Here is a 14,901-nt window from a genome sequence, read left to right as displayed (position 1 = left end):
TCGCTTTGAATATTTTCGTACATTTTATTTCTGTATATTTCTTCGCATTTAAATTTCCAATAAATACACAAACATCCGCAGCCCAATTATCAGCGGTAAATCTCTTGCCACACAGTTACAGTGAGGAAATAGAATACATCACCGAATAATTTGAACTTTCGACACTGAATAATTTGAAAGGAAAATTACCGCAGTTCTCGAGCCTTCTTCTTTTTCTATACATCATGCCGGTATTGCAGAGTAACGATGGAATTTTCGTCTAAATCGTACGACTAAAACTGAACAATTAGTGGCACGCCGACACTCAACGAATTAACAAAGGCAAAAAGCGACGGCGTAATCTCTAACCGGCTGGTTTTAAGTGGTCGTAGTAAATCGAGTAGAAACAACGAGGAATGAAACGTTCTCGTCGTGGTACTCGTTCGCACGTTCCTCGAACAGGGTCCACGTAATTAGTGGACAAACGAGGGTTTAGTGGATCAAGCTGAATCACGTCGGTTCTTTTGCACAGACAAGTCTGGACACGAGGACAATCGTCACTCTGACCACACGCACACCATCTACATATATACACCATACATGGATACACGGAGCTATATAGTCTAGTTGCAAGTATTTTTAACACGACACTTTCCATTGTTCTTTACAATTTTCCTCCTTTTTTACTGCTTGTCCGATATCTCGGGGTTTAACAGCCAAAGTTTGTGTGAAGACGACCAAAGATATAAGTCTTTTTAAAAATAGCTGGGAGAACCGGAAGTTTTATGAAAGCCGAATATATATTAATCATTAGGCTGTACATTTTTACGCATTTATGAGAGAAAAGAATGTACAAGTGTTAACGGAGCACATATAACGTACGAATGCACAGATATATGAAACATCCAAAGTATAGTACTTGTTATATTTAACGATTAAATGAAACTTCTGTTTAGATTTCATTTTGTTTCATCGCGATCATAAAAATATGAATTTGCATAAAAATCCGTAGTCTAATGATCATTAAGGCAAGCAGTGTTCCAATATCTTTGATACCGCAGTATCATGTCCGATCATATTTTTCAAATTTTCAACGCAATGAAAATCACACGTTCTGCTGCAAAACCAAGATATAAAGTTAGTTATAATTAAGAGAAAAGAAAAATTGCGTATAACTTCCGCTTCTTCGGTTTTGCATGCAAGTTGAAAAAGGCGATACGCACAGCTTTCACTCTTCGTTATCTGCATCCTCGAGGGATAGCAGTTCAATCGAGTAGAACAAAGGGAGCACGGAGGGGAACTCTATCGAGGAACTTGTTGATCCCGCAGGTTGCTCCGCCACCGATACCACTGCGGCCGCCAGCGATCCCAAAACGGAGCAAAAACGAGAAACCGATCCCGATACAACTGCCGACGAGACAGGAGGGTCAGACGAATCGACGAAAAGCCAGCGATCCAGTTCCACCTTCTTCGTCGATTTTATCCTCTTCTTGGACTCACGATGCGAACAACGAGAAGTTAATCGATCTGGGTCCGTTGCAGACTCAGGATCAACCGGACAACCAAGAATATACGTTGAATTTTAGCAGCAAGGAGACGCAAAATAATAATGAGGAGAACGATTTTGTGGCGGACTTCGACAAGGCGAATTTTGAGGAGGATTGCAAGCCGAATGAGAAATCCAGTTTCGAAGAGTTACAGAAGGCGTCGAAAGATTTAGAGAAGAGATTGCACGAAAGAATCGTGAAGAGCGCCGAGTCGAAGTTCAAGGATCAGACTAGAGAAGGAAGACAGAGACAGGGGGCGAATGTGCAGAATAACAGGTGAGAGAAATTGATGCGATTCGTAGATGAGAATACCAAAGGAGAGGAGGAGGGATTTAAATTTTATATCAATGTATGTGCCTTTTCATATCATAATATAATTAATCAAATATGCAAGAACCGAATTTATTTCCATTTGTGCACTTAATCAGCCAATTATTGATGATAATCGGGAGGATTAGTGGGAAAGAGGTGCGAGAGTATACCAGCTTTTTCAGCAGCGAGATAATTATAGTAAATAATATATGTATAAAATTCAGATTTATCCAAAGAATCTCGTTATAAATTTTTGTTGCAAAAATATTTAATCCGTTTCTTTTTTCTTTTTTTTTTAATACGGATTTTTCCCAATTTTCTAAAATTTGTCTTTACTCGCAATTTCCTCAAATTAAAAGTTTCATCATTTTTCCTCCGGACCCCTAAATTATCTCTCAAAATATCATTTCTAACCTCGCATCATCCAGCGATTTTCTTTCCTTTTAACCTACCCACGCGTCAGAGCCGAGCTTCCAATGAAATTCCCCTCGTTCCACGTAACGTTGGTTCGCCCTAAACTATGTCACCATGTCACCCCGGCGAAATCACGTTAGGAAACTTTGTTGCACGCGTGCAACAACGCGAATTCCAAAATGAAGCTAATATTTCCAAGTAGAAGCAAGAATCTCAGTGTTTCTTCGTGAATGACAGTAAGCAATTACATCGTTGGAAAGCGTTCGCGTACGGTAGAACGTACGTGGAGCTACTATATTTGAGAGACGTTTTACAATGGCTATACAAATTTCTCAATGAAGAAGTCTTTCAACAAAATGTAATACTTGATCCTAACTAATTAGTATTAACTAACAAGTGACTAATTAATTAATTCGTATGTTTGTGCTATAATAAATGCAATAGTGTTCAAGTACTTTCTTCAGTCATAGTATGTGGAAGACAGAATTTATAAAATATCTTATTTATTTGTATATTATCTAATTTATAAAATATCTCCAATTGGCTATTTGTCAAATTATCTGTTGTTTGTTTAGCGATTTCATTTTTTCTCAATATTTGTTGCTCTTCTCGCTAAAATAATAAAATAATAAAATAATAAAAATAAAAAAAGTAATAAAAAAATAAAATAATATAAAATAATAAAAAATAACGTTTTTAATATCATACCACAAAAAAGTGTTTCTGTTACATTATAAACTAGTCAAACTCACATTCCTTCCACTGCAATTGGCCAACTTTCTAGCCACGAATGGTACAGACGAGCGTGTTCGAGGCAGAGGAATTAGCGTCGAGACGCTACGGCCGATTACGCTCGCGACAGACTAAACGAAGCGTGAGCTTCGACTGTATCTCTGCGTTCGAGTAGACGTTTCGTTGAAACGATCTGCCGTGGTCGTAAACGGCCCTAATACTCTGCTCGCTCGCCACGTGCGTTTTAGTGCTCCGGAGGATGAGGATAAAAGCATCCTCCGTATTTCGAGGGAACATCGACCGCTTCTTTACAATTTTAGTACACCTGACGGATAGATATTGCAGTTTGACGACGGAAAATGGTTCATAACAGAAGATTAACTCGTTAACCAAAATTTCCGCGATGGTAGAGGTTGAAAAAAGTTAATAAAAGACAAATCAATTTTTGTTGGGTCGACTTTTGCCCTCGCAAATGTGAATATGATTATAATTTTTTTTATGGAAACGAAAGAGAAGATTCTTAAATAAGAGAATTACTATGTCAAAAAAATTTCAGTGATGATGTAAAAACTAGTTACGCTTTCTCTTACAAAGGTTACAATTTACAAGGTACAGCTATTAATCTTTACATACAAATTTTGTGCAGAATTAAAAAATTTACGCGAACACAAACAAGTGAAATACAAAGAAGAAACATGACGGCGACGTCGTTAATTCAGACTTCCTTCCATTCTTAGCACCGGAGTTTAATAGAATTCTACTTCTCGCGAACACCTTTGCCCTCATTTCGTTATTACGAACTTCGGTTTAGAATACCTCGCTCCCTCTCGTACTTGTTACGAAACAAAAAGGGGAGCGATGGTTTGTTAAAGGCCGGCGAGACATCAAAGGGGTGGCGGAGAAAACATACATCACCACTCGTGGTAATTTCACCTCAAGAGAACTCTGCGGGGCACTTTTTTAATAAATCAAACGACGATGGAACTTACGGGGCTAATTTAATCGACCGTAATCCACCCTACATGCCTTTCTCATTCGCCAACTTTTTCACTCCCTTACGATCTTACGATGGTTGCTCGTTCGTTTGTTCGACAGGCTTCAGTCGTCGAAGACGGGGAAGGAAGGCTGCAAGGAAACTGCAGACAGAAAGTCTCGGGAGAAAATTGCTATGTCCCGGAGGGAGGCCCTGCAGGACGACGAGACGAAGTTTGCAGCCCTGGTGAGGTTGCATCGCGAAGCAGAGAAGAGATGCAAGTTCGAAGAGCTTCAAGCCGCCTCCAGAAAGCTTGAGAGACGGCTATACGAGGAGGACGATCACCTCAGAGCGAACAAGGAGAGGTCTATCAGCAGGTAAGTACCTGCAGACTTTATAAGTTTGGAAAACACCCGAGGTTGTAGAGAATCGAATTCAGAGAATCGTATAACGATGCTTAGTTCCTGACGATAAACGTGGAGCTACTTCTTAAACTAGATAGATTGTTCTCAATATTTTTATAAGCTTGTAATCAAGGTTCCTAACGAGCAGAAGATATTTTTAAATATGCCAATAATATTGTTCAAAGTATTAACGTGTGTCGGACACTTTCGAAATGTTGCAGCGGTATTTAAAAAGATATATAACGTTTCTAATTATTTCTAAAGTTCCAAATAAGTAGAAGGATATTTTAAGATCTTTCGACAATATTACTTAAGATCCTAACTTGAGTCGTAAATCTCTAGGATATTGCAACGGTATTTCAAAGGATTTTATAACGTTCCGAATTATTTTCTGGTATCTTTCCCTCTCGACGATTTTGCGCTATTTTTCATGCCCCATAAAAGATTCTTACATACATACATTCTACAAAATCTCAGTCTCGTCCATTTGTCGTGTTCCCCCTGTATTTCGAACATTGCGAAAAGAAGACTAAAAGACCTCGTTCAAATACATTTTTCTTTCACCAAAATCAGGTACGAGGAGCAGAAATCCGCGGAAACGGGACCGCGCGGGAAACACGAGCCGGAGATGGATAGGGTCAGGAATATTTTGCAGCACAATCTGAGGAAGGAAAGGAACTGCGAAAAATTGGAAAAGCTACCGAAGGCGACACAGACGAACCTTCCGCCACCCCTGAGCGCGATCTCACAAAGCTCTGTACCAAAGCCTATCAGCGTTCGACAGGACAGCAATGTTTCTTCGGATAGCTTCAGTCAGACTAGCTCGCCTAGTTATACCAGCAAGACCATGGAGGCTCCTCTTTTACCCCATAAATACGGAAAAGTACCAGGTAAAAGTGAATTTGACGATTGTTGTGATAAAAGAAATAGATTTAGATTTTATCGTTTGACATTCACTGTGTTTTAATTTATTCTAAATATTTATTAATTCAACCAAAGATCAATTATTTGCTCACCTATATACGTCATATGAAAGAATTCGCATTATCCTCGCTAGTTGAAAAAATTGCGAAATGCGCAGAATATTGTATGAAATTAAAAAGTACCATTAATTTCAAGATAGAGAAGAAAATGGATAGTCCTTTACCAGGAACATCAAAATTTTTACTTTCTCTCTTTTAGTTAGCGATCGGCTTCGAATGGAATAAACAAATAGAACTTGGAAGTAGACTTGAATTTTTTATTTTAAGAGATACTGGGCGTCGAAGTTGAATTTGACGCTTCAAGCGAAAGAAATAGATTGAGATTTCGGAATTTAGCAGACATACCTAACCGAGCTATGACCGATATTTGAGAAATTTCGCAGCGAGTACGGTTGGTGATGGATCGAGTCATGTAACCGATGCCAAGCACTACGTGACGCGTCTTAATCGCACGTTTCGCGTCGTTTAATTCCGTTAACGTAACAAATCCACGTGATTTTCCAAGCTAACTCCACTTATCTAACACGTTTACTAGAAGCAGTTCCGCCGATCGTTCAAACCTATTTTACATCTCTGACAAATCACGTCTTTTCTGTGTGAATTTCTACTGTTCAAACATTTCGTTCCAATATTCCTCCGTATCAGACTCAACGATTTAATTACAACCAAAAGGAGAGAGGGGGAAAAAAAGCGAAATGACTCACTCCTCTTAAAAATCGATCTCAATTAATCATCCTGGTACTCGTGTCATTTCCCCTACCTCCTATTCAATTGCACCGGCTCGTTTGTTACAAAAGCGAGCCGTCGCGAGGCTTCTACGTGACACGAATCCAGCCTTTCGTTTAACAGAAACAGCACGTTATAACGTATCCTCGTCTTCTAACCGCCTCTGTCGCCCTTCTCAACGATCCTGCTAATGTTAATGAAAATTTCTGACGGGATTTTCAGATAGGGCACTGGTGTCGGAGCCGGACAGTTCGTCCGGACGAACGATCACCAAATCGACCAGTACACCAGCGAGCCTGCAGGCGATCGTCAGAGTTCACGGTGGTAACAACGGCTCCTTGCATCACAAGGTAAGCGGCCCGGGGACGTTTTCAATGCGCAGATACGAAACCCCGTTACGTAACAGCGAAAACGGCACGATTAATTCTTTCGCGCTCCGTCGTTTATCGATTGCGTTCGTTTCCCACGCTGTTGTTACGTAACGTCGAACGGATGGATAGGGAGAGTGAGGAAGAGGGAGGATGCAAGAGGAAGGAAGAACGATATGGAGAGATATACGCGCGGAATTAAGGGTCAAACGATTTCTGAAGGCTCGTACGCTCGGCCGAGCGCGGATTTGAAGGCCAGCATCGACTCCAAAGCGAGCTTGTTGACACGTTGCAGAAAGCCGGAAACGTTTGAAGTCAATTCGGTTTAATTGGTCACCCGGAAGCTGGCCCTGGTTGCGCGGAGATTGAATTGCCGAAGGATCGAAGATGATGAAAGTTTGTCGTTTACTCCTTCTGTGGCCCTTTTGGTTAAGCTCTATAGTAGAATGAAGTAAATAGATCGTCTGTGTAATCTTGAAATATCATATTTAAACTTCGATCGGGGAACTTGGTATGAATTACTTGACATGAATAAGTTGGGTCATGAGTAATTGTAAAACTTCGGCCTGCATTTCAGTTACATTACTTTAATTTTAATTCGCGTTGCATACTTTATACGAAAAAAACTATAGATGTAGCGCTCATCGATCCTCATGGGAATGGAAAGACATAGTACAAATTAACATGAAATATTGTGGAATTAAGCAAGTTAAATTAGATTGTTGTGTGCTGCTCGTATCGTTCGTTGACATTAATTGAGGATCAAAACTGGTTTCGATATTGTTAGTGATATTTTATGAGCCATAAGTTACAAATTGCCGCGTCTAATAATCCTTCTTGCATAAATGTGGTAAAAAGTTAAATTGGATAAGTTCTTTACCAACGTCGAAAGGTAATAAAACAGTCGAAATTCTACGAGTGTTGCTAAGTTTCAAACTCAGCTGAATATTTGACTTGTAAAAAATACTGTCTGATAAGCTATTATACAGCAGGTTTAGATATTTTGTAATTTTATTGAAAATCATTCTCGAAACACAAGATTAAAACGTGATTAAAACACAGAATGAGATGGAGGTCACACGTAATCGCCTCGATATGGGAATTTCAATGTGTTTTCGCGAACGATATCGGCGGTGATCGCGGCGGGTTAACGCGATGGCCGGAATAAATGAACGCGGGATCGTGCGTTTCCATGGGGATCGATAACTCGCGTCATTTGTTCCTTTTGTTCAGAATCGGAGGAACGGCCGCGTGTTCTTTCCGAGTTATGTGCTCGATAGCGGTGGGAAATGTCGAGAGCCGGTATCGAACCCAGGCTGATATCACTTTACATCGAACACCGGCGGCCGTTATTAACGCCGAAAATAGCAGTAAGCCCAGATAATATTCGCGAAAATTTCCAGGACAGGTGCGAGTCGATGCAACGTTTATGAAACCGACAGTCCACCATTTTAATTGCTTCGTTTGTTGGTTTGTCGTTTCGCGTTCTCCTCTTCGTCGATTAGCTTTATTGAAAATAAATGACTTCGTGGAATTTTCCGTATCGTTAATGAGATGTTCCAATGAAAGGTAAAAACGCGATGTTTATTATGTCATCGTGACGTTGCATTTACATACAGTGAAGAAAACAAACGAAGGAAATCGTTATTGATGCCTGTAGCATTGATCGATAGTTCGACAAAATTAATAAACGAAATTAACTAACTTCAGTGTTGTAGATTCGGTTTAAATATAACCGAGAAGTAATTCTAAACTTTTTCAGAATTATGTACTTTAAATATATAAATACATAGAAAGAGAGTGTTTAGGTATCCGATAAATATAACTTTACATAACAATCGAAACTAGAAATCGTCTTACTATGTGTCTAAGAAATGCGTCTAAGTAGAATGTGTCTGACTAGAGCGCGCCTGACTAGGACACGACTGAGTGGTGACGACTGAATCTACTTAAACATTATTTTTACGATAGCGTAACTAACGTACTAACGTGTACTGTTTTACGCATTATAGAAGGATATAAAGAATGGAATTAATGCATTTTAATCACGAATGAGTTTCTCATAGTGAATCACATAGTGGAACTCGATATTACAAAACTCCAATGCCATTTATTCCGCGTACATCAAAGGGCATTAAAAAGTAACAACACAAAAACGTTTACTGCACTAAAATTAAGACCAACGAAGCTCTTTGTACGACCGTTAAAATTAATTCTGCCGAACATCCTCCAGCTCCTCCCACCTATAAAACCAACCATTTTTTACATCACAACCACTTCAAATAAAAAATCACGACTGTGAAAAAGTTTCTAATGTAATTACCGGCGAGTGAAGGATGGCAAGGTCGCTTTTTCGTGCGTCGAAATGGAAATTTCGTGGAAACGGAGGTCGAACGAAGTTAAAAAGCGACGAGGAATTCGGCGAGTCGGGTTTGTCAGCGAACGTAATTTGTCGTTCGCCGGTGCGATAGGACTGTGAGGAAATAATAATCGATATTTGGTGCCAGAGGGTCGACTAGTGCGTACCAACATGTAGTCAGCGTGCGTTGACTCCTCAAACACGGATCTGTTGCGAGCATAGTACGTTCGGCCGACATCGCTGGCTAATATTTCCCTCTATTCGTGCACCCGATATACTTCCAGGGAATTATGTAAGCGACGACGAGTCAGCCTTTCCCTTGTCGTTCTAGTCCACCACATCGAGATCATTCTCTTTCTGTATGACTATCTAGATATTCGTTTTTGTATGAAAATTGGGATACGTGGATCGTAGATGAAAATTGAATATGTGGATTATGGAAGATTATTTGATTGAAATGATCGATAGGATTGAATGGGGGAGCTTAGGCTAATGATTTGAAAAGAATGAGATTGATTTGATAATTTATAAAGCCTTCTCCTGACTATTCATAATTTCTATCCTTTTGTGAACGATTTCTTATATAGTGGAAACTAGTGATCTCGCTGTTTTGGCCACTTTCGTATCGATGTAAGTTGTCAAAATAAAAATTAGTAAGAAATTTCATATAAAACAAGTTTAATATGAAATTATGTTTCATGCTAAAGCTTGCTTATAAAAAGATATATAAAAAGTTGTCCACAAATTGGGTAAAGAAATTAGTTTTCAAAGTTGTGGTTAAGTTTAAGAAAAGTTTACTACCGTTGTTTTAATTATCGTCGTTAATATCATGGTGCCTTTCATGACCATTATATAGATAAGAATTAATCTAAGAAATTAAAGCTCTATTACTTCTACCTAAATAAGTTTGAAAAATCCAAAACCATTAACGCCAACTACAATAGCTTCCCTCAAATCGTTTTCAGATAATCAGTGACATGACTAGCAGACATTACGTGACTAACGGCAGCCTGCGCTTCAGATTCGTGCAGGTATTTTTCAATGCTGTCGCGTTGTTGATCATCGCCGGAGGTCTGACCATTTACTTCAAGTGTAAGTAGACACCATTTTTATCATACTTAAAACGTATCGTGTATCCATTTGTCAACGGCACGACGTACATGTACGCGAGTGTAATCGCAATGAATTGCCGATGAAACGCGGAACGTTGTTGCACGATCGTCGGTGACAAACGTAAATGTTGGTGACGTTAGGTGGTATAATGCACGAGCACGTAGCACGAGGAGCTTTGTGGTAGCGAAAGATCAATAGAGCTCCCAGTTCCCGCGTGCTACTTGCTTTCAAACATCAACACCGGCTTCGCGTGCAACTTTCTTCAATGCACCCGTTGTTTTCTATCGGTTTTTCCCCAGTCATCGTTATTCTTTTGTTTAATTTTAATTAGTCGTAGTGTTTAATCTACATGGTAATATGGAAAGGAGACGAAGATATGATAAAAATTGTGAAGTGGAATCGCCTTAATTTCGGGAAATATCAGTTTGCGTAAGAAGTTTGAGTTTATTCCACGAGAATGTTAATGGAAGAAAATTGCACGTTTCGCTCGAGTACCCGAAAGAGTGGCTCGTAATGTGTCGCGCGTGGCGGTGCACAATGACAAAAGGCACTCGAGCGTATGAAAACCGTGTCGTACAATACTTTTCTTGCAGCATCCATTAGACGTGCGTTAATCAAAGGAAACGTGGTGAAATATCGCCCAACAGGATATGAAAGGTCGGATCTTAAAACTAAGACATTCCAAAGTTCAAAGTTGCTCAATTTTTGGGCTGTTTCGCTTGCTACGAATTAATTTAATGATTCGCAAAAAAATCCTAAAATTAATAATTATAATAATTACAATAAAATTAAAAATCATAAAATAGGTTTCCAAAATGAATTAATAATGCGATGACAATTACTTCATGGATATCACTGTCATTCTCGCTTTCCACTAAATTTCTACGATTTTCTGACTTGTTGAAGCCGTATTTAATTGCAAGACGATTGCTAAAATTAGACTGTGTAGTGTATAATGCAAAATATACGAAAATCAGTCATCATTGAGGGACGTTGTAAAATACGATAGGTATATGCAGGACCGCAATAGAAATAATCGACGCGGCGTATCAAGCATCCGTATGAAACCCGACGCGGTCCATAAATTGCACGGACTTGGGTCAGTCGGAACGAAACGAGAGTACGTACTTGTACAGTGCACAGACGTCCTCAATAAATTAATATTGACTCGTTTACGACCAAAATGTGAAACAATGATTGAGAGTTACATAAAGGTAAAATTATTACGAAAAATAAATTACGTGATTTAGATATTGTCAAGAAGCTGACTGCGATAAAAAGATTTTCATAATTTAAAAACAGAATGTAATTTAATTCAATTTCTTCAAACTTCGTATAATTGTGATAATAATAATAATACTTGTAAAAAATCAATCAAATAATTCAATATATTAAATTGACTGAAAAAAAGGTATTAAAAATGAAATGTTGCATTAACACAACATCGATCCTTAGTGGATCAACTTAAATGTACAAAACAACCAATTTATTTGATAAAAACTATTTGGTTTACAGCGTATCCAGAGACGCTTATACGAGTAGAGAACAAAACGATCTACACGAACATGGTCACGTTCACGGAACGAGTTCCAGCGGTGACCGAGGAAAGGAATCCAGCACCAGGAGTGTGTCTGCCCGTAATCGTGACCTTCTGCAGGTACCATAAGGTAAGCCTCCCACGTTCAACCATTGTCCACGTGCCGTGCGTGATTTTCTTGGAAATAATTTCCAATAAGCTCGCATGGAATCCGCCCACGAGATTCTCCGGAGTCGTCGAATCGAATTAAAACAATGCATGTCACGCGTGTCGTCCGATCGCTGTATTTTTATCTATGCTCAGCTATGTAGAAGACGCTCAAGGTATCGTGGACTGCTCCTCCGCGTTCATGGTATTTCTCTTTCGTTTGTTTCACACTTTGCAAATATTTGAAATTAATCTTTCTTTAGCGCGGAGTTGAAACTAATCTTTCTTTCGTTCGAATCGCGATTCGGGGAACAGAGTTTTAAATGTTTGGCTATTTGAAACGATGATATTAAGGAAAAAGAAGTTCTCAAATTATTTACAGAAATTGCAAGATTTTTTTATTGTATCAGACAATTACCGTTCTGTAACAGAATTTTATTTGCCGGTAAGAATAAAAGTTGTAATTAATTCTTACATCGATTTGGAGACTAGAAATCAATAAATGTGATAAATAGATTATTTGATATCGGTACGGTGATAACACGATAATAACGTAGAGCGTAGTGGTATACGATTAAAGTAAAATTAAATAATAGAACTTCCATTAATATAATTTTAAATTGTAAGCCGCGCGAAGTTATAGAGGGCTCAGTAATTTAACTGAAAACATTTCAACTCGTGTGTGTAAATTTCGACGAAAAGTCCTCGGGAGAAAGAGAGAGATAGGATAATGATAATTTTGCTCGCAAGTTACGACGCGCGAAGGTAAGTGGTACGTCGGGACGTTCTAATTAAAATGGAGTGAGCCAGACGCATTTACGTGTGCCGTTTCGTTGTTGATTCCCTCAGATCCCGTATAATTTCACCATCTTCCCGAATTACATGGGCAATTTCGGGCAACGCGACGCCCAGCACGAGCTAGAGCTTTATGGTGCCGTGATCGACGTCAAATGCTACGAATTGGCCGCTCTCTTTCTATGCAGCGTTTTTGTGCCGAAATGCGGATCTCGGGGCCACGTGGTGCGACCCTGCCGTAGCCTCTGCTTTCGTAAGTTATCCGTTCATTCTCTTTCTTCAAGATAAATCACGTCAGGCCAGATTTAATATCGATTTAGATCGTTAATTACTTGAGAGACTTTGTTTGATCAGCGATGGCTATATTATATTTGGATGACTACGCTTCTTTCACCAATTGTTTGATTTTCATGATGTTTATTCTATATCTATGTTCGTTAATAGTTGCACACTATCTATCATATAATAATAATATGTTGACAAATAATTTTAATAAAACGCCTAAGTTTGTACTGTACAATTTTGCATGTGAGTCGCTCATTGTCATGCTAATGAATTCCATGAATTAATATTACGTTGATGCAACCGATGCTGTAAACGTAATCTTTTTTAATTGAATTAAAAATTTGTGATTATTTATGCTGCCTCCGTACGATCAATAAATTTATGGAAATAGGTTATTTGTTTCATAAAGTGTTGAATACTAATCGCATCCCTGGGTAATGAAATGCAGTTTCTGTAAGTTTTAGTAAACATAGTCTATTATAAATTTCTTGAGGAATTTGGCTTTCTCTTTAGATACCAAGAGACGGTGTGGGTTTTTCCTGGAAGTGTTCGGCCTGACTTTGCCGGAGTATCTGGAATGCGATCTGTTCCCTGAGAATTCCAATCCGGACGAGTGCGTGGGGCATCAAGAAGTGCTGGAGGCAGCTCGAAGAGCTGAAAGACCTGGTAAGTCGTATCACGACACTCTTCACCCTCATTTTCTTCGATTGCGCTAACAAAGATCGTACGATCTTCGAAACCTACTTATTTCCGTATACTCTGAAGTTCCTAAGGCTCCGAGTCAAAGTCAATTCTCGAAGGAAGAAGCACGCTCTTCGAAATCCATTTATTTTTCTATACCATACCCCCGGATCTCCTGCACTTCTCATCCAATCATTATTATTTACACACATTGCAAATCTATCAAAATCTATTTATTTCTTCTATAGTCGGTTCCTTATCTTCTGAGTTTTCTAAAGCTGTGATTCAAAGGCAATTCTCAAGGAAAGAAGCCAATCGCGATTTGCGCACCTTGCAATATCCTTCGTTGATACAAAAGTTCGATAACCGGATAAAAGTGCGAAAGAGGCAAGTCGATTCGAACCAAGTTCTTTGTCCGTCGGCCATGGGCGTTTCGTCATTTATTCGGTTCCTCTGGCACGGATAAGCCTAGAGGATAAAGTCCGAGCATTTGATAAAGAGATGGATAATCGTGGGATTAAAATAATCTCACCGAGACAGCCGGAGGACGACTAGAATATAGACGACCCACGTTAAAACATTGGAAAGACGCGGCCATCTCCATCCACGCGCTTCTTAAAACTCTCTACCTCGTTAGAATTAAGAAAACGAGTTCGCAAACCGCAAACTTTTCACAAACTAATATGTTTGAACGTTTCTTAAGACGATGCTTTTATTCTTTATTCATTCATTCGTGTAGTAAGACGATAATCTTGAAATAAATACTTAATGGTGCTTTTTATATGGGGAAGTTGATGTCATTATTTTGTTGAAAATTTTATTCAGAGTGAATTGTACGTATTTTATTCGCTTAAAATATTTTCTTCCTTCGAAAGAGATATTTTTAAATAATATCTTACGTTAAATATTCTATAAAAGGCGTAACCTAAATAACACAGCAATCCATCATTTTTCTGTTCGATGTAACGAAGCATTTAAGAAATCAGTTTTACGCGAAGAAAAATCTGATCGCACATAGATCAAATGAATTTTCCTTCACCAAAAGAAGAAGAAAGGTCTATCAAGTTACAAAACCATGGTTTTAAACAATGATAATAAATCGGTCGCTGCGAACAACGCTCTGCAAATCACAAAACTACTTTCGAATCTCATCCACCAACGCCTCGTAGTTGCCGGAACAATGAGAGACCGGAAATATTTACGCGACTTCGTTGTTCGTCTTTTGTTTAAGCAATTCCTCGGCATCGAGATGAAACCGGACTAATTGCCGACTAACCTGCTGAACCTATGTTCATTGTTCGCGCGTTCATCCACGTGTACGGCTCTTTTGTTTGCCGCGAAATGGTCTCCATTGTTGACCATTCGTCGTGTTCCCGGAAAGCCGCGTTTATCCACCAATCGTCCCGAAACAATTCGGTTTTCTTAATCGTCCCTGTGGTTCCGTTTAATTACATCCTCGGTGATTCTTAGCTTCGTCCGATCGAGTAAATACAGAGTATGTCGACCATCTTCGGCTTGCTAGACGGATCCAAGTGAAATTACGCAT

General features: G+C 39.1%; 1 protein-coding gene and 1 long non-coding RNA gene across 4 annotated transcripts in view; one reads left to right on the top strand and one right to left on the bottom strand.

Moving 5' to 3' along the window:
- Positions 1-14,901, bottom strand: part of LOC138179070 (uncharacterized) — a 174,511-nt gene that overhangs the window by 4,507 nt on the left and 155,103 nt on the right. The gene's annotated exons all lie outside the window — the stretch shown is intronic.
- LOC138179044 (uncharacterized) overlaps positions 1-14,901 on the top strand; it is a 42,751-nt gene that overhangs the window by 19,329 nt on the left and 8,521 nt on the right. For all 3 annotated transcript variants that reach the window (XM_069111480.1, XM_069111481.1, XM_069111482.1), the window contains 8 exons: positions 1,309-1,802; positions 4,080-4,334; positions 4,935-5,251; positions 6,293-6,420; positions 9,763-9,889; positions 11,426-11,577; positions 12,444-12,642; positions 13,188-13,340. In XM_069111480.1, the coding sequence (XP_068967581.1) occupies positions 1,309-1,802; positions 4,080-4,334; positions 4,935-5,251; positions 6,293-6,420; positions 9,763-9,889; positions 11,426-11,577; positions 12,444-12,642; positions 13,188-13,340 (1,825 nt within the window). The remainder of the gene's footprint in view (positions 1-1,308; positions 1,803-4,079; positions 4,335-4,934; positions 5,252-6,292; positions 6,421-9,762; positions 9,890-11,425; positions 11,578-12,443; positions 12,643-13,187; positions 13,341-14,901) is intronic.

This window comes from Bombus flavifrons, chromosome 4 (genome assembly GCF_040668555.2).
Source record: "Bombus flavifrons isolate JBK064 chromosome 4, iyBomFlav1_principal, whole genome shotgun sequence".
Classification (NCBI taxonomy): Eukaryota; Metazoa; Arthropoda; class Insecta; order Hymenoptera; family Apidae; genus Bombus; species Bombus flavifrons.
The sequence above is the reverse complement of the archived record's forward strand: the minus strand, read 5'-3'. Positions and strand labels throughout refer to the sequence as shown.